Below are 19,098 nucleotides of genomic sequence, written 5' to 3' on the forward strand. Positions count from 1 at the left end.
TCAAAACTGTGCTCAGAGCCCAGGTCTTGGCCTTCCGCAGCTGGAGTTACAGCAGGGGCTCAGCTCTTAACCCCCTCCTAGGGTCCTGGCTGGCGGAGGCCTTAGGCACCAAGAATTCTGAGGCTGGTGGTCAGCAAGACTGGCAGCCAGGAAAGAAGGGGCCTTTGGCCAGGTTAGGGTGGGAAAGCGCCCACATCTACTCCAGACTGCCTGGCACTGGCCCAGGCTGAGCCAGGCCCCTCCAACCAGGCACCAGCCCCACCCCCACCACGTGCTCCTGGGAGCCCAGATGAGGGGGGTGCCAGGGCAGGCAGGCTCTGGGGAGGGATGGGCCGGGCATTTCCTGCTGACGGGTGCCAGGCTCCAGTCTCCTAGAGTCTTAGTCAGAGGAAGTGAAGCCAGGCAAACGTGCAAGGCATGTGCAGTGCCGCGGGGCCTGGCGGGGCAGGGTAGGGAGGACCGGCAGCTGTAGGAACCAGGGAGCAGGCCTGGCCCTGCAGGTCCCCGCAGCCCTGCACACCGGGTCTGCTCTCAGCAGCCAGCCTATTGCCCAGCACCCAGCAGGGTCATCCCGAGACCAGGCCCCAGTGGAGACCTGCCCAAACTCCGGCTCCCTCCCGATCCAGTTGCTGAGCCTCTGCTCTGTTGCTCACCTGCTGTGGCTTAGACTAGTCACTTCACCCCCTGGCCTCGGGGTTCTCATCTGTGAAGTGGGGAAAATTGTAGAACCCCCATGCCCCCGGCTTTCCCTCACCCCAACAGCAGGAGCTCACCCTCCCAGTTTGGCCCACTCTCGGAGTCCTGTGGAAAGAGCCCACCAGGGCAGAGACTATGCCCTCCTCGAGTAGAGGGGGCGATCCAGGCCCAGAGTGCAGAGCCCTCTAAAGAGATGGCTGCTTAAACGGTTTATGTCATGCAGATTGCCCAGTGGTGACCCCCAGCCCCTTGGCCTTGCTGAGCTATCTGCATCCCCACTCTCCGGTGGGCCCAGCAGATGGAGCCTCCCTGCCTCCACTGGGTGGTGAGTTGTCAACACCATGGCTGTCTGCAGGACGAAGACTGTGGGCACCCGCCACGAGGCCACCACCCTGTCCCACAGCCCCTTCTTCTAAGGGGGTGCCTTGAGCCCTGATCAGGCTTTTCTCTGATCCAGCTCCGACCACAGTGGGTAGGAGGCGCAGCTTCTGTCTTGGTCCCCAGACTGAGACCTCTTCTGCAAGGTCCCACCCGCCTCCCTCTTGGGATGCCCCAGCAAACCCTGGCCAAATGGAGAAGGTAGGAAGCGTAGGGGCTCAGGGCTCCAACCCCCAGCCCCTAACAAAAGGAGGCAGGAGGTGGGGCTGTGTGTGCGGAGAGAGTCTGCCCCGGGTAAGAGTCCTGGCCCCCCTGGCCTCTGTACAGCCAGGTGTTCATGGCGGACTGAGGCTAGCCTAAGGATGAGCAAAGGTGGCCTTGAGCTAGCTCACACCAGGAGCACAGGCTAGGCAAGAGCCTGTGAGGACTTGGACTAAGAGGCCTCCTCTGCTTTCCCCACGGCGTGGGCCGGGGGCCCCTCCCCTAGAGTATCACCCCTCCTCACTCAGTGCTCTCACTGGGGCCAGCGCTGGCTGGGGGCGGGAGCATGCATGGAAAGTCTCACCCTCCAGGGTAGCAGACCATGATGGAGCCTGGGAGACCATCTCACCCAGCCCCCTTCCTGCAGACCGGAGACCAAGGCTGAGGAAGGGGAAGGACCAGGGTCAGAGCCTGGCGTCCTCAGAGCGGCTCTGACCCAGCTCTGACTGAGCCCAGGGGCAAAGGTAAGGAGGGCAAGGAAGGTATCCGGACGGATGTGGCTGGGCCAGATGGGGAGAAGGTGCCAGGCTCTGGCCAGGCTGGGCAGTTGGCCTCCTTGCCCGGGCCTGGGCTTGCTGGGGGCAGCAGGGCTCAGGCGGGCGGGCTGTTGATCCAGCCCAACAATGATGAAATGGCCCCTTTGTCCTGCGGCGCCAAAGTTGCTGTGACTGGAGGAGGCGTGACGTGAAAGGGTCATTGTTCCCACTTGGGCAGCCACTCAGGGAGCTGGAGGACCGACCCAGAGCAGGCTTCATGCCAAGGCTGAGCCCTGCCTACTGCCTGCGGCAGTCGGAGTGTCCTGGGCTCTCGGCTTTCTACTCTTGGCCAGTTTCCCCCAGGGCGGCCTGAGCACAGGTATCCACCCACCGTCGTGTCTCCCTCCCTCCCCTGAGCTCTCCAGTCTGGAATCATGATATCGCAGGGCATGAATGGGGCGCACCCCTAGTGTTGGGGGCTGGGGTCTGCTCTTTAGCTACATGTGAGCCACGAGTGCCACGGAGAGCTTGGTGAGTAAAGAAGGTGCTTTGTCCTGGGGCAATGAAACACCCTGGTGACATTCACATCCCGAGGCTGTGGCCTCAGGGAACTCCTCCCTGCACCTTGCAGATGAGAAGAGAGGGGCTCAGAGAAGGGAATTGGGTGGCCCCAGACCACACAGCACTAGCTGGTCCGCTGATACCCTGGCTAGACCTCCCTCCCCGTAAGTCCCCCTACCTGAGGACCTCCATTGTCTCTGGACAGCTGAAGCCCACTCCTTCCCAGCTCCCACCCCTCTCCTGCCCCTCCAATCCATTCCTCCCTGAAAAGCTGCCTCCTGAGATCTTTCCAAAACCCAAACCTGATCAGGTCCCTCCTTGGCTTCAAACCTGCCACGTCCTCCCACATCCAGAGCAAGTTCCAGCTCTCGTACTGGCATTCAAGGCCCTCACTGCACTGTAGCAGCCAGGGGTGAGAGGCCTTGTCTAGAGTCTGGAGTCCCCCTCCACCCCTCTGTGGGAACGCTGACCACAGTAAAGACTGTTTTATCTTTCCGGGTCCAGCCTCCACTCCTCTGCTCCCACAGGTCCCGCCCCCTCCTCTCCCTCTCCCTCCAGGTCCAACTGCCTCCAGCCCCTGGGGCTCAGCTGAAGAGCCAGGAGGCTGGGCAGAGGTGATCAGGAGTGGCTGGTCTAGGCTGGAGATGGAGCCCCCTTCTCCCCACCCCAGGTGGCCTGGCTGGCTCCAGTACCCAGAACTACCCTCCTCCCGGGCTCTCCACTGCCCCCAGCAGCTGGCATCAGGCGCAGCCTGACCCAGGCTAATTAAACCCTCCCCCAGCCCAGAGGAGGCTCTGGCTCCAGCTTAGACTTTTTTCCCTGGAGGGACGGAGCTAATTAACCGAGAGGGTTTAATTAATCAATTAGCGTGGCCTCCAGACCCCTCCACTGAGCTGTGACAGTGGCAGATATTTATAAACAGAAGCTGCCAGACCCTTCTCTGGCTGGAACCAAAAGGGAAGGTGGGCGATCCTGGTGGGCACAGAGGCAGTGATGACAGGGGCTGCAGAGGCAGGAGAGCCAGTCCATGGGGCAGAGGTGTCCACCTCCTGGGCACCACCAAAGGACTGAGCAGACACAGAATCAGCAACACCTGGACACGTGAGGATACACAGTGAGACATGTACTCTGGGGACACACGTAACACCTCCATGTGCACAGGTCATGCAGGCCTGACATCCAGTGCTGGGCCAGTTCCCAGAGGGGTCCCAGACAGTGGCCAGAGGGCTGACGATGCCCAGCAACTGGCCAGCAAGGCCTCCAGGAGATGAGGCTGCACAGAGGGCCATGGGAGCCAGAAGAGGCACCAGAACCTCAGCTGGGGGAGGAAGTTAGGAAGGCTTCCTGGAGGAGGAGTCATTTAAGCTAAGCTCAGGGCAATAATAGATAGAGGTAGCCAACTGAAGGGGGTGGTGGGTGATACAGAGTATTCCAGTGGGAAGAAATAGTATGTGCAGAGGCCTGGAGGCAGGAACAGCAGGAGGATCTTCACCACCAGGTGTCCCCTTCTCTGGGAAGCCTCCCAGACCTCCTCACCTGTTAGAGTTGGGTGTCTCTGAGTCTCTGCCCCTCGAGCCCACTCACTCTAGAACAGCCCTGACTCAATGCCCCTTCCCAAGCCTCCCTGGGTTGTCAGCTCTCCTCCTCTACCTCCCCTGCCTGGTCCCGGGGAACCCACAGATGCATCCCAATCCCTTCAGAAAGGGGGCTATTGACTCCCTCCCTTGAGATGCTGCTTTCCTGGGGTTGGCATGGGTGGGAGCCCAGGTGGTGTCAGGATTGGGAGAGGTCAAAGGCCCAAAGCCACCCTTGACCTCCTGGGATAGTTGAGAGCATGGACTCCTGAGTCAGCCAGACCTGTGCCCAGACCCCGGCGTGGCCCCTTCCCAGCTTCGCTGCTGTCTGTCTTGGCTTCCTCATCTGCCCATCAGGGATAATCCAGCACCTCCCTCCGAGGATTAAATGAGTTTATCATGTAAAGCTAGCAGCACACGCCGGCCCAGAGCAAGGGCCATGCATTGTTACTCTTACGGCAATTAGAGTTGCCAGAGGATCAGATACATCAGCAGAACTCCCAGGCAAGGCAGCATGAGGCGCAGCTGGAGCCGCTGGCCCCAGGCAGGGGCTCTGGTTGAGGAATGATTCAGGCCCCCACGCTTTGCTGGGCCCCTGCTGGGTGCCTGGCACAGCCGACACACGGCTTCTCTAAATCAGCCACAGTAGCCAGAGTTAAAAGACAAACGATCCTACTTTCTTCTCGGAAACCAATTGGAAAAATGGAACACAGGTGTTTGCCCCGGAAATGCCACTCCTGGGCATGAGGCCCGGGGAAAGAGCCTGAAATGCAGAAAACACTATATTCAGAGTCCCAGCCCAGAGGTACTGATGGGACAACAAAAACCATGACAACCTGAGTGCCCGGCGGCCAGGGAGGGGCAGTGGTGTCCAGCTTCGCTCTTTCCCAGGGGCAAGGGAAAGAGTTGCAGGGGCCTGGCTCCAGGGATCTGAGGAAAAGTGTGAGCCGGGACTTTTCTTCTGCCTTTCCCTCACCAGGAGCACCGTCCCAAGCCCCCATGTTAGGCTCTGTGGGGAAGAGATGAGAAGCAGCTCCTGTGAGCCTAGGTTTCAGGCAAGGATGAGTGGGAGCGCTAGAGGCAGGCTCGCATAGGTGTGGCGTCGAGGATGCGCAGGACTTGGGAAGTCAGGGGGCTGGTGAGGAGGGTCTTTGGGCAAGCAATGTAGGAAACGGGTTGAGCAAAGAAATAGAGTAAGAGAGAGTGGATTGAGATCAGTTGTCAGTGGATTCTGACAGTCTCAGGAAGACACCCAGAATCCATGATCAAACCATCCCCAGACATAGGCTGGGAGCAAGGAGGGGCGGACCATGGAGCTGTGACCAGGAGCAGGGCTCACCTGGGGACCCCCTTTCTTGGCAGCACTTTCGATTTCTTTGGGCCTCAGGAGAAGGGGACACTGTGGGCTAGTCCCCTGGGCAAGGAGGAGGGGCAGGTAGATGGAAGGAGCAAGTGGTCTCAAGGGGCTGCAGCAAAGGGGTCTGCTGGGGCAGAGAGGGGCCTAGCCCGGCCCACCCCTCCCCAGCCAGCACCCTGCCCAAGCCCCCCACCCCAGCCAAGGCCCCCAGCCCTGGACTCCAGCCTTCTCCTCTCAGGATGGGCACTGGCTCCTAGGCTACTCCTGATGCCAGGCTGTCCAGCCCTTGGGACAGAGACGAGAGCCTGGGCCATAATTCCTGAGTCCTAAGTCTGAGGGTGGGGTCCCTTGGGGTCATTATTCTCATTTCTCGCCTGTGCAAACAGGGAACTGAAGACTGGATGGGAGAGAAGGCTTGTCCAAGATCACACTAATCCACAAATCAGTGATGGCTGGCCCCGGGAGGTGCCCCTCTGCGGGGGCGGGGGTCACAGTTAAATTAGCCTCACCACAACTCACATTCCCAAGGCCCTGCCTTCTCCTTTTAGATCCACAATTCTTATCCCCACCGTACAGATGAAACTGAGGCTCCGCAAGGGGCTGCTGGGGCTGTGCTGTCCTGGGAACCAGTCTCAGTGTGAGGGAGGACCTTGGAGACCCCTCTTCTCTCTGAGTGTTCAGCGTGTGGGTGCACGGTGAGGGGTGGGGACAGGTGAGTGGGGACTCAGACTCCAGTGGTCAGGGTTCCACCACAAACCCACGCACGTCCATCCTTCTGCACGGTATGCTGGCTGGCATTCAGGACATGGACGTAGAGTCAGACAAGCTGGAACCCTCTGTTCACACCATGGGTCCTGCCTCCCATGAGGCTCAAGTCCTGCTGTCCTGCAGAAGTGTCCTTCTCACACCCTGTCCCTTGCCACCGTGGTCCAGCCCCCATCACCCACTCTGAATGACTGTCCCAGCCTCCTCACTGTTCCCTGTCCTGCACACTTCCCCTCAGGCTATTCTGCACTTAGCAACCAGGGAATCTTTCTAGTGACAACCAGACCCTGTCAGACCTGGGCTTAAAGCTCTTTAGGGGCTCCTCTGTCCTCTGGACCACAACTGGGCTCCTCACCGGCCCATTCAGCCCTGGAGAAGGGGCTACAGCTTCTCCTTTGCCTGCGGCAGGGGTGGAAGGGCCCTGGGGCCAGAGGAGGAGGTGTGGGTGTGGAGGGGGGCCCGATGGAAATTCTACAGATGCACAGATGATGGCATCTGTACAGGGCAGATGATGACCCCTGGAGGTGTGCACAAGGCAGCCCTGGGAAGGGGGCTGGCTGCCTGAGCAAACGGGGTTCCAGCAGGTCGTCTGTCCGGGCTCATCTGACCCAGCCAGAGACAATGAGGCTGAGGCCTCATCTTACCTCTGGAGAGTTGCTAATGTTCTTTAATGGCCATGCCTGGGAAGGGATGACCACACCCAGGCCCCACCCTGATGAGAGGAGGCTGGAGTCAGAGGCAGGTGGCTCCTTGTTCACAATGGGACCTGCTTGGACTTGTCCTGTCTGAGAAATGAGGGGGCCGTGTGTGTTTGTGTTTGTGTGTGTGTGTGTGTGTGTGTGTGTGTGTGCGCGTGCGCATGCACATGCATATCTGTCTGCTCCTTCACAGGCCGGAGGGCAAAGGCCCCCAGCCTGACTAGGGAGGCAGGACCTGAGAGGGGGGAAGGCTTCACTTTGACTCTGACTCTACGATGCCCCATCTGAGCCTCGCTGTCCCCATCTGCATGGGGTAGGGGAATAGGACGATTCTGAACCCTCCCTGGGCTCTCAGGTCTGCTGAGTATCAGGAGTCCGATGGGACTCAGCCCAGGAGGCCTCAGGGAGGAGATGAGAGGGCTGTGCCCAGATAGGGCCCAGAATAAGAAGGGGAAATGTATCAAAGACCAGGACCCAGACACCCTCCATGCAACCCAGGCTCCTGGGGCGCCCACAGGTTAACATGTTAGCACGCTCCCTCCAGAGACACCTGGCTCCTGCCTCAGGCTCTCTGGCTTCTGCTAGGGTTTGGGTGTGGGTGCTGGTGTTTCCGGCCACATTCATACTGACGCAGAGGGCAGGCCCAATGCAGACATAGTGTCCGGGGGCAGGCCCACATGTGCCAGGCAGTGGCAGCAGCAGAGGAGGGGGCAGGTTCCAGCATGAGCCTGCTGCCTGCCCCCACCCTGCCCCTTTTATGAGAGATGAGTATGCTTGCACTCAGGGAGGGGCCCTGGGGGGGGGGAGTTGCCCCTCTCCTGGGGGCTGGCTCCCCCTCTCCCAGGCTCAGAGCGTGATCACCCTAGGGAAATGTTCATTTCTTTTGTTATCTCCTTGTCAGACCTCCGCAAAGTGACGGCTCCACAGTGTTACAAGTTCTTTCTCATGTCCAGCCTTAGTCACTCCTGCTATTGTACCTGATTCATTTATCAGAGGACAAGTTGAAGGCCCCATTATCCTGCCACCCAGCCTGACATCACTGGACTTCCCTCAGGCATGTTCCCACTCCTGGGACAGCCCAGCCGGCACAGGAAATGGCTGCTGGATGAATGTGCCAGTGAGTGAGTGAGTGAGCGACCGAGTGGTTCAGATCCTCCTCCTATAAGAGCTAAGAAGTGACTAAGAAGTGGATGAGGGGGTCCCTGGGGCCTGGGCTGAGATGGAAACAGAAACAGGGACCTAAAGGAAGTCAGAGAGAGTCTGGAGGAAAGAGATGAGACTGAGGGCACAGAGACAGAGCAGATGCAACCACAGAGAGCCAGTGCCCAGGAGCTCAGGGGACACCGGCACCAAGGGCCTCCGCCAAGGATGACCTGGAATGGACAGGGCCCATGGGGGGACAGAAACAGGGTAGAATAACAGGAGCTCAGAGTGGACCATGAGGCGGATCAGAGGAACCATGAGGCAGGAACTGGGGACAAAGCTCTCAGGGACCCAGGGTGGAGACAGCTGTCTAGAGTGAGCATGGCATAGCCCAAGGTCACAAAGCGAGGACGCAGGGCCCCAGCCACCCAGCCCTGACTTGGCCCTCTGTCCCCACGAGAGGGAAGCTGAAGGGAACTGTGGCTAGGCATGGTGTTGAGGTGTGAATTTCTACAGATGAGGACACTGAGGGTCAGAGAGGCCACCTGGCTTGAGGTTGCACAAGAGGTAAAGCCCCCTAGTCCTCGGTTTGAGGAGCCGGCTCAGGAGGCAACCACTACTTCCACCCCCCCATCCTGTGCTTGGGCACGCTGGCACTGCCAGGCACTTACTTGGCCTATCGAGGGCCCAGCCCCCAGCCCAGCACTCGCGGGCACTCGCGGGCTTCCCCAGCCCTCGCTGAGGGCAGCCAGAGGGAACAAAGGCCCAGTCTCTGCCTGTTCAGGCCCCCACCCCCTTGCCTGCCCCTGGCACAGAAGGACCAGAGCCCTGAGGGAGCCCAAGAGCAAAAGCAGCACCGGCCCCTTTGCCAATGTTGCGAGAACACCGCCCCCCCACCCCGCAGCCCCAGGCCTGCTGACTGCACAGCAGTGTTCCCCCATTCTAAAGATGGGAAAGCCGAGTGAGAAGAGCGAGGAGCTGGCAGCCACACAGCTGGGATTCGAACCCAGGCCCCTTTGCTTGCAGAACTTGCTTTCTACCCCTTATCATATGCGTCAACATATGACTGTGTTCTGGTCAAACGTAACTCAGAAGCAGAGATGGGTCAGGGACAGAGAAGGTAGAGCCTGGACAGCCCAACAGGGAGAGTCCTGGGAAAGGATCTGAGTTGCCCTCCCCCATCCGGCCCTGCCTGCCTATCTTCCCTGGGGCCAGCCCAGTGCTGGTCACAATGGAAGGGATAAAGCCAGGTGAGATGCAGAGACAGGGAAACTGAGTCAGCACCCAGGCTTCCTAGTTCCTGACTGGGGCTTGCTCGATCCAGCCAGAGGTGAAGGAGCCATAAGCCCCTCTGGAGCCTCCATTTCCCATCTGTAACATGAGCTGTCGCTCACTGGGGGCCTCGATCCCTCAGGCCATGGCCACCATCCTTCTCCAGACCCCTTTCCTGCGCCCTGCTCCCACCAAGGGCAGAGCCTTGAGCCCCCAGAGGGGCCTGCGTGCAGGGCCAATGCTCACCTGCTCTGGAGAAGCTGGCACGGCCCACTGCTCCCCGTAGGCCCAGATCAGGAAATGAACACACTGTGCTCATCACGCCCCGAACACAAAAAACACTGGGTATCTGGGTGTGATTGACCCCACTTCACAGAGATGGAAACTGAGGCCACCCAGCTCCTGAGAAGCAGAGCAGGGCTGACCTGTCTCTGACCAGGTTTCACATCCCACTGGTGTCCCAGGGACTGTGGGGGTGGGGAAGATGATAAACGCACATCCCCTGTCCCACCTCCAAGAGCAGCAAGAGAGAGGGCCAGGAGCTCGGAGCCCTGGGGCAATCCAGGCAAGGTCTGAGTGGATAGCCTTGGGCGATTCTGGGTGAGCAGGGGCTCAGTTGTGTGACCTTGGTCCCCGAAACCTCTCCAAGCCTCCATCTCCTGTCAACCAATCAGCAAAAGTGCACAGAGAAAGCCCCGATGCCCCTGCCTGCAGGACTGGGGGAACGCCCAAATCCCAGCTTCACCCAGAGGCCTGGCTGCTCCTCCCAGCTGTGGGCACCTCTGACCCGTCAAAGCAAGGGCCCAGCAGGACCCGGGCCGGACCAGGCCACCACCTCATGCAGAGCAGGTGCTGGGGTGGTGGCCACAGTGCCCCTCCTTGCCCGAACCCCGTGGCCCCAGGCTCTTATTGGACACCACAACTCATTTTAAAGAAAAAATAATATTTATTTGCAATATAAACAAAGTCCCGCTGCTGGTTCGGGAGATATATATGTATGTGTGTGTATATATATGTAGGGTCACAAATTTTCCTTCATAAGATCATAAAGCAAAACTGGCCACCCTCTTGGCCTACCCTCATTTACACAAATCTGATGCGTCGTTCTGGGTTTTTCTTTTTAAAAGTAAAAAAGAGAGAGAAAGAGAACCATGTACAGCATGGAAGCTTTTTGTCAATTTCTCAACTGTGGCAAGATTTTAATCCGCTGCCTTAAAGAATCCCTGAAAACAACCCCTGTGAGGTAAGATGCAGTGGGGGGCAGAGTTTCCGTGGCCTTGCTCACATGCTGAGTGCTAGCTCGCTCAGGGACCCTGGCCCGACCACTCACCCCTGCCCGGCCCCCATGCAGTCCTGACACCTGGTAGAACTGAGGTTGGAGAAGGAACAAAACAGGAGGAGGATAACGGAATCCGTGGCTTTGTTCTGCGCGTACTGGGGGTGGGGTGGGGGTGGACAGAGTCTCACATCCCTTCACTTGTCCATCCTCGCTGCCGCCCCCCTCACCTCCCCGCTGCCCCTGCCCTGGGATTGAAATGGGTGCAAGTTTCCTGGTAGTAGATGGGCAAGATGAGCACAGGGCAGGCTTCCACGGGACAAGGGGGCTGGGAGTGGCAGCTGAACCAAAGCAACAGCCAGGGTGAGGGGCAGAAACTTGGGAGGCAGGGCTGGGCTTAAGTTACCCCAGCCACTGGGCCTCCACTCTCAGTTACAAACAGACAGAGACAGAAAGAGACAGAAGTAGTGGGTACGTACAGAAAAGGGCCCAGGGCCCAGGCCCTGTGAGGGGCTGAGCCCAGAGGGCTAATGCTACTGCCTGGCAGTCCCCCGTGGCCCCACTGGAGGGGCAGCTGGGAGGGCAGAGAATACAAAGGCCACCCGCCCAGCCCACCAATCACAACTTGCAGCAGTCATCACCAGCAAACGCAGTGCCAAGTTGGGCTGGGCCAAGGTGGGAGATGTGGGCATGACCAGGGGTCCGACGCCGAGAGCTGCACGCCACCCCTTCAAGAAGGGCCCGCTGCAGAAACGGAGGCTTCACACATGTGCAAAACGCATTTGGTCAAGATCAACACGGGGTTTGTCTTTTCCGTTAAAAAAAAACTGCTTTTTGAAATAGAAAGAAAAACAAAACGGAGAACACTTCTCTCTCTCGCAGGATCAAGAAAGGGATGAAATACTGGTTTATATAATCCACCATTGCATGTAGCCTGAAAATAACACTTTTCATTAAAAAAAGAAAAATCAAGAAGAGCTCGAACACTCTCTGTGCTCCAGGGAGCTTGGATTTACCTGCCAAAAGTAAAAAGTAAACTCAGGTCCGTGGATGTGTCTTTAAAAAACAGCCAGACTGGCTGGGCCATCAACAGAAAGGAGTGTCCTAGGCCAAGGATGAGGCCTCGTTGGACTCTCAAAGCCATGTGCCTGAGAGCCGAGGGCCTCTCCAGAAAGTCCTGCAGAGAGAGGCCTCGCTGTGGGCTCCGGCCTCCCTGGGATGGTGAGGGAAGCTCGGCCACCCATCAGCCTGGGCCTCTAGGCACAGGCGATGTCCAGGTTCCTCAGGCCAGATGCAGCAGGCGTGGGCCCTCCCACCTGGCCCTGAGAAGGGCCTGGGAGGTGCTGGCACCCCGCCCACCTGTGCCCCCAGCCTCATGTGGACTCAAGAGTGTTGAGTGGGAACAGGTTGTGGTTGGTGGGAGTGGAGAAGTAGAGTTGCTCGCTGGGCGTGTGGTTGTCGCATGGGCTGCTCAGCCCCAGCGTCCGCTCGAAGTCCAGCAGCTGCCCCATAAAGTTGAAGTTGGGTGAGATATTGGACTTTTTCCTCTTGACAAAGTCGTAGGCGTCATTGAGTGACAGGTTCATCTTCTGCATCAGGTAGGCCACAGTGACCGTCACTGAGCGGCTGATGCCTGCCAGGCAGTGCACTAGGACACCACACTTCTTGGAGCGGGCCTCGTCTGAAACACACAGGCATGGGTCAGGGAGGCCCTCCTCCAAGGAGCCACAGCAGGTGGGGCGGGGGCACAGATGGTGGCATGGTCCCTGGCTGGCGCTGCCTGACTCTTGAAGTCCCACGCAGGGAGGACAATAACTTGGGGCAGAGGTCAAGAGCATGACTGTTAGCTGCATGTTAGCTCCAACTCACTGGAATCCCTGCACCTCAGTTTTCTCATCTATACAATGGGTCTCTCACTCACAGTGCTCTCATAAGGACCTGTGCCAAGTGAAGGCTCCACAAACACGAGCAACTGTGACGACTGTAATCACTGCCAGCCCTACTGTGGCTACAACTGTGTGCTACGACTGTGCCGAGGGTGTCACCTCATCCTCTCAGGTCATCTGCACCATGGCTAGTAAGCGAATTTTATAAATGAGGAAACAGACAAAGCAACGAGTTCAAGGCCCCAGCGGTTCCTGCTAACTCGTGGCACCCACCACTGCCAGCCCATGACTAGGGGTGGGGCTGTGCTTGTTCTCCTGGTGCAGCTCCCATGCGCACCCCTGAGAGCCTCCTGGGAAACAGGCCTGAGGGAGGACCCTCCACAAGGGAATGGGGGGCCCAGCCAGTCCCTAGGGCCTCAGCCCTGCTCCTGAATAGCCAGGGACTGGAACAAGGGCCATGCCAGAGGTATCATAAGTGGGGTTTGCTTAAGTGGGGCCCACCCACCCCACTTACTAGACTTCCCCCAGCAGGCCCACGTGCCAGTAACATCTCCCACCGCAGCCAACTAGGTTCTGCCACCCTCCCCTCCACCCTCCACTCTCCCCGCTTCCCCCAGTGCCGCTCTCAGACTCCTCTGCCTGATACACAGGAGGAGCTCAATAAATACTGGTTGAGCCACTAAACAACTCAGTCCTGTAACCTCTCCTCCCCTGGACCCTAGGGCAGCTGCCTCTCAGTGCCACAGCTGTGCCAGGGACATAGATTAACAAGAGGCAGCCCTGGGCCTCAAGGACCCCATCTCCCTGCTTCTGAGCCCACTGGAAGCCAGGCACACAGTTGGCACTCAATCAGTGCACTCCTACAAGATGAGGCACAGGTTCATAAATTGTTCCTCATCTAGTGCTTATTGCCTCTGGCCTGGCAGAGCTTCCCCTCCCCACCCCCACATGAGGGCTATGCATGCAGTAGGTGCTTAATCCAGATTTGGGGACTGACTGGGGAAAGATTAGCAGGGGAAGAGACAGATGTTGTGCCTTGGTGTGGAGCCGTGTAGTCTGACCTTAAGATTTGGGGCAGGAGAAGCGGGTCGTGGAGACAAGACTCCAGTGATGACACACCAGGATATGGGGAACGCCTGGCCCCCAAACCCACTTCCAGGTGATCCAAAGTGAACCCACTTCTGCTGGCTTTATTTTTAGCCCTCTCAGGGTGTGGCTGGGTGGTCGTAGGGGCTGGAGCTTGATCCTGTCCCACTGAGTCCTATGGGATGCTTGGGCCTCAATCCTTCACTTGTCAAATGGGGAATAAGGTTCCCCCCAACCCCTATATCCTGTTCTGTCCCCCTCCCCAGATGTGGAGGGGGCTTCAAGAAGGATAAAGGCCCCCACAAGCCAGGCTCAGCTCTGGGGAATCGGGGTGCCCCTCTTCACTCCCCTCCCTCCCACTCCCCCTGGAGGGACAGCAGGAATGCTGAGGCAGCACCCATAGCCCTCTTGGCCATGTCCTCCAGGGCAGAGCTGGGACGCTCCGGACAATGCCAGTCACAGCCCCTCCCCCAGGCCTCAGCTTCCTTCCTTCCTCCCAGCCAGGCACCTAGTTTTGGTTCCCAGTAAGCGGATGAGGCGGGGAAGCCTCCCACTTCCTGTTATTAAAGCGAGCCCAGCCCAGCTGACACCAAAACGCCCTCCACTGGACACAGCCGCCAGCGGGAGAGGACTGCCCAGGCCATCCCCTCCCTGCCACCGGAGGCTGGGCAGAAAAACTGGGCCACCAGGCTCAGAGAACCCAGGGTTTCCATTCCCCCTGATCTTGTGTCCCTTCCTCACAACCTGGGTGAGAGCCAGGGCCAGGGAAGATGACCTGGAGTTTAACAGCCTCCAGCTGGCCAAGGAGGAAGCAGGATGGGAAGGTCAGAGATAAGGCCCAAGTCAGCTGAGGCTGGGGATGTAGGAGGCTCAGAGGGCTCTAAGCCAGACAGCAGAACACACTGTTCTGGGGGAGGCCTTCCTCTGCCTCCCCCTACATTCTCTGTATACCCCCTATACTCCGAGCAAGCCCCACAAGCTGCCTGGAGCATCTAGGGCCCCACCAAGGCACGCTGGGTAACCACATTCCAATAGCTGCCTATTTGGGGTAGGCCTTTGGCTCTAGGGCCACCCTTCAGCTCCCTCAGGTACACAGTAGAGCCCAAAGAGGCACCGTGACAGCCCCAGCCTGGAGAGACACGTGTGCTGAGGGGTGACGCAGAGAGCGAGACCTGCGGGAGCTCTGTGAGCTGTGACATTTCAGCCCACTAAGCCCGAAACGGCGGGGCCAGAGAAACACAAGCCGGACAGTAGGGAGCCCAGGACTCGGGGGACTACTCAGCGCCTGAGGGCCTTGGTGACTCACAGCAGGCCTGGGTACACCCATGGGCACACGCTGGCACATGCAGGGCACACACAGGCCTTGACAGGCCCAGAGGTACCCAGTCAGGTGCGGGCAACACCCAGAGCACACCTTGACGCGCCTGCCCACACAACCTGCCCAGAGCACAGCAACACCTACCAATGAAGCTGATGGCCTCGGGGAAGAACTGGGAGAGGTTCTGGCTCCAGTGGTCAGAGATGGGGATCTGCTTGTAGGTGAACTCGCCACCGTGCTCAAAGGCATTGGGGAGGTTGGGCGTGACATTGAGGATATACTTGATGCCATACTTTCCGAGCACGTCCAGGTTGGTGGAGTCCTTGGCGCAGCCGAGGTAGAGGTAGGGCAGGATCTGAACGGGGAAGGCCGGTTGGCTGGATGGCACAGGACTGCCGTCTGACTCGGTGGCACTGCTGGGCAACTCTCGGTCTGACTCACCGTCCGAGCAGTCAGAGCTGATGCGAAGGCCCCCCAAGCCCAGCACTGAGGTGGGCGGCGAGCCACTTGGCGAGGACAAGCTGTCCACGTTGGTCTCGCAGTGCTCCGAGTACTCTGTCTGGAACTTGTTGAAACCACCTGTGGCCAGGGTGAGACAGGGCCTGGGTGAGACTGCCGATGCCACTGGTCGATGCCCCCAGCCCAAACGGTCTGCACAAGACCAATGGTGGCCAGGGCTCCCCACGTCAAGCACCATAACACCAACAACGGCCAACATGGGCTGTGCCAAGTATGTTGCACATGTACCTTCTCCTGTTTTCTCCACATCTATTCTATGACCCACTTCACAGATGAGGAAACTGAGGTCCCAGGAGGTGAAGTAACATGCCTGAGCTCCATACCCTCACCCATCAGGCTTCAGTGCCCCAGCCACACCACACCACTTGAGCACTTGAGGACAGACCCCAGCTCATTCCTCTTCCCGTCTTCCATGCACACCTGGCACCCATGGATGCTCAATAACTGCTAAGTGATAAAGGAAAGCAGACAACCCCACCTCAGGCCAGCACCTGTGGATTTGCAAACCCCTCTTATAGATGAGACCTCTGATAGATAGGAGCCAGAGCTACATCTGGGTCAGTTAGAGGCGGAGAGGGCCTGGGCTTCTGACTGGGAGTCCAGTGCTTGGCCACCACCCCCAACCACAGTCAGGGAGGGTAGTGTGAAGGTATTGGCTGGCACTTTCCCCCAAGAGAGACTGGTTCATAAAAGGGGTCCCAACTTCACCTTTCCAGAATCCCCCCTTAGAACACAAGACCCCCCAGCCTTGGACCCACAGAAGGGGAGGGCCGCTGGGGGCTTTACAGGGACAAGAAATGGGGAGCGCCCTGCAGCTAGGCATGGGCCCTGTGCCCGAGGGTGCCGCAGGCCTCCCCTCCCCTCCACGCCTGCCCGCGCTGCTGCCAGCGAGAGGCCATTTTGGAATGTTAATTGGAAACACCGGCTGCAGCCACTCGCGCGCGCGCGCGCGCTCTCTCTCTCTCTCTCTCTACCCCACCACCCCACCGGCGATGCCTCCCCCTTCTATAAGCTCTGGGGAGGCAGGCTGGGGATTTGAGGGCCCGGGAAAACCAGGGCTGGGGCAAGGGACACTGCTTACAGCCCTACCCTAAGCGCCGCCAAGATGCCGTGATCCCCAAGTGGCGAGACCCATGCCGGGATGTCCGGAGTTCCCCACCCAAACAGTCCCTCTGCTCTGGGAGCCGGGATGGTGCTGTGAAAGGCTCCTGTCCTGGCCCTGGCCTTCCAGGGACACGCATTACAGGCTGGAGAAGGTAGACTTGGGTGCCCTGTCGCCCTCGGGGTCCCAGGTGGGGTTCCTCACTCCTCTAAGGGGCTCAGCTGGACCTGAGCGCTGCCATGGCTCCAGCAACAGGAAAAAAGGAAAGCCTAGGCGGGGTAAAGTTTGTTCAGCCCACTCGAATCGTGCCGAGAAAGGGGTGCAGAGGGGGCCCCCGCGCCAGTCTAAACCCGCATCGCGGGGGCCGGGCTCCCGGGAGGGGCGGATGCGGGCCGGGGGGCGACGTGGCGCCGGACCGGGCAGGCTAAGCGCGTGCAGAGAAAGCAGCCTCCGGCGGAGGCGTCAGCGAACCGCAGGAGAGGCCCAATGCCGGACTGGGTCTCGGCGCTGCCCTCACCTTGGAGGTAGTAGGCCTGGCAGCCGTCGTCGCGCAGCTTTTGCAGGAGCAGGCCAAGCACCGAGGCGGGAGCGCCGGGCTCTGGCTGCCACTCGGCCGTAGCCTCATCATAGAGCAGCACGGTGGCCGCCTTGCAGCGCGTGGCGAAGCGCTCCTTGTCGGCGTGGTTGGGGATGATGGAGCGGATGGGCAGGTTGCCCTTGCGCAGGCGGCGCAGCATGAGGCCCGGGATGGCCAGGTTGATGGCCGTCTCGATGTGCGACGACTCGAAGAGCTCGTGCGGCCGGCAGTCGAGCAGCAGCAGGGACGCACCGCCGCGCGCCTCCAGCTCCTCCTGCAGCCACTCGGCGCTCTTGCAGGGCATGGCCCCCGCACCAGTCGCCGCGCCCGCCCCGATGCCAGCGCCGGACCCGGACCCTGCATCGGGCTCCGACCCCGCCCCGGTGCCCCCAGCCGCCGACGCCCCCGAGGCCGACATGTGCGCCCGCGCTGGGGGGCCGCGGAGCTGGTTTTTCATGGGGAGCGCGGGCGGCCCGGGGCCGGGGCCGGGCAGCTCTGTCCTGGGACGGCGCCCCGGCCGCGCGGGCCCCAGCCGCGTCTCCGGGCGCCCGCCTCCCGCCGAGCTGCGCGCCCGCCACCCCGGCCTCCCGACCTCCGTCCCGCCCGGCCCTCCGCGCGCGCCGCGGCCTGACAGCCCCAATTAAACGGCGGCTCCGGCGGCCGCGCGCCGAGGCGTCCTCCGGGGGGCGGGGCCGCGGGGCCGGCACCCGGGCTTAAAGGCGCCGCGCCTCCGCCACCCCTCCCCACAGGGTACGCGGGGGCCCTCGCGGCCCCGTGCGCCGGGAGATCTGCACCCCGGCCCTCGCCCCGCCTTAGCGCCGCCGCCGTCACGCCTTGCCCAGAACTGGCTATGACCCGCCTAGGGGGCCCAGCCAGGACGCCTGCGCTCCCAGCTCTTCTGTGCCCCACCGTGAAGGGCTCCCCCGGGGGCGTCCTGCGCCTGGCATCTTCTCCCCACATTCACAGAAGCAGAGTTTCCCCGGGGACTGGGCGGAGGGAGGGGGCGGTCACGCTGGGCCAACCTCGCCTCCTCCTGTCAACCCCATTCATTCATTCTCTCAGCGAGTTCATTCAACAAATGGAAATTGAATGCCTACTACGTGCCAGGCACTGTGCTTGGGAGGTCACCGCTTTAGGCGACTGCATAGTCCCTATGATGGCCACAGGCTCCGAGATCTGAGGTTGGGTCTCATCCCAGTAGGCCTGATTGGGAATCAGCACCTAGGCGCCTGGAGAAGAAGGATGGCCCAGGGCGGGCTACCCTCCATGGGCAGGGATAGACAAATCCTAGAAAGGACCAGCCCTGGGAAGAGAGAACGAGCCCTTTAAGAAAGCTTTACAAACCGGGTAGTGACAGGCGCCGAGTGAAGTGCCACGTGACTTTTCTAAGGGGCGGGTGGGAGGGGGAGTAAGCGCTCCTTTATAGGCAGCTCTCCTTCGCTTACCTCCTTCTCAATGCACCAATCAACTCTCGTGGTAGGCGGGAGCGAGCCGGGCAGATGGCCAATCGTGGCCAGAGGAAACGGTGAGGGGCGGGAGGCGCGGCCCGCGGCAGGCCACCCAGCGCGGGAAGTGGGCGGGGTCTCTGCGAGCGCTGTGTGTCGGCTCGCAGGCAGGCGGGGCGGAGGAGATGAATGGATTCACAGGTAGCGTTGGAACAAAGCGGCTGGACAGGAGCGGCGCGCGTGCGCAGGGCCTGCCGCGCTTTCCCTACGGAGCAAGTCCTGTCAGCCTGGGAGGGGAGCTCGCGGCTGGGCCTGCCGTCTGCGTGGTCCGTTCCCTGCGGGGCGGAGTGCCCCCACCTCCTTGGGGCTTATCCCTCCCACTCTGCCCAAGGCTTGTCGGCTGTGAGCCACCTTGCCTTTACCCCCAGCCGGAGGGAATGGGGGTCAGAGGAGGGAGGCGGTGGTGCTTGAGATTACCCGAAGGATTTGAGCTTGCCCCTGATCAGAAGGCATCAAGAGGGGCAACCCTGGAGCAGTCCCGCTCTCCCGAGTCTTCCATGTGAAGGATAGATAGTCTACTCCCGTAGGAGCAGTGGTCTCTCCCACAGTCACACTTCCAGAAGGGCCACAGCATTGCAGCCAGAGATGGTTTTATCCCCCCAGGATTCAATGCGCGGAGAGGTGAAAGGAGAATCAGGTCTCTGGCCT

General features: G+C 60.1%; 1 protein-coding gene across 1 annotated transcript; it reads right to left on the reverse strand.

The window, feature by feature from the left end:
• Nucleotides 1-10,107: 10,107 nt before the first annotated feature.
• On the reverse strand, nucleotides 10,108-17,508 carry DUSP7 (dual specificity phosphatase 7). The gene is made up of 3 exons (XM_004419780.3): nucleotides 16,886-17,508; nucleotides 14,892-15,326; nucleotides 10,108-12,138 (listed from the first exon to the last, which is right to left on the reverse strand). Exons 1-3 carry the CDS (start codon nucleotides 17,400-17,402, stop codon nucleotides 11,831-11,833), a joined length of 1,260 nt encoding a protein of 419 aa, XP_004419837.2. The 5' UTR covers nucleotides 17,403-17,508; the 3' UTR covers nucleotides 10,108-11,830.
• Nucleotides 17,509-19,098: the final 1,590 nt, after the last annotated feature.

Source organism: Ceratotherium simum, chromosome 5 (genome assembly GCF_057802395.1).
Source record: "Ceratotherium simum simum isolate JZ-2026a chromosome 5, ASM5780239v1, whole genome shotgun sequence".
Taxonomy (NCBI): Eukaryota; Metazoa; Chordata; class Mammalia; order Perissodactyla; family Rhinocerotidae; genus Ceratotherium; species Ceratotherium simum.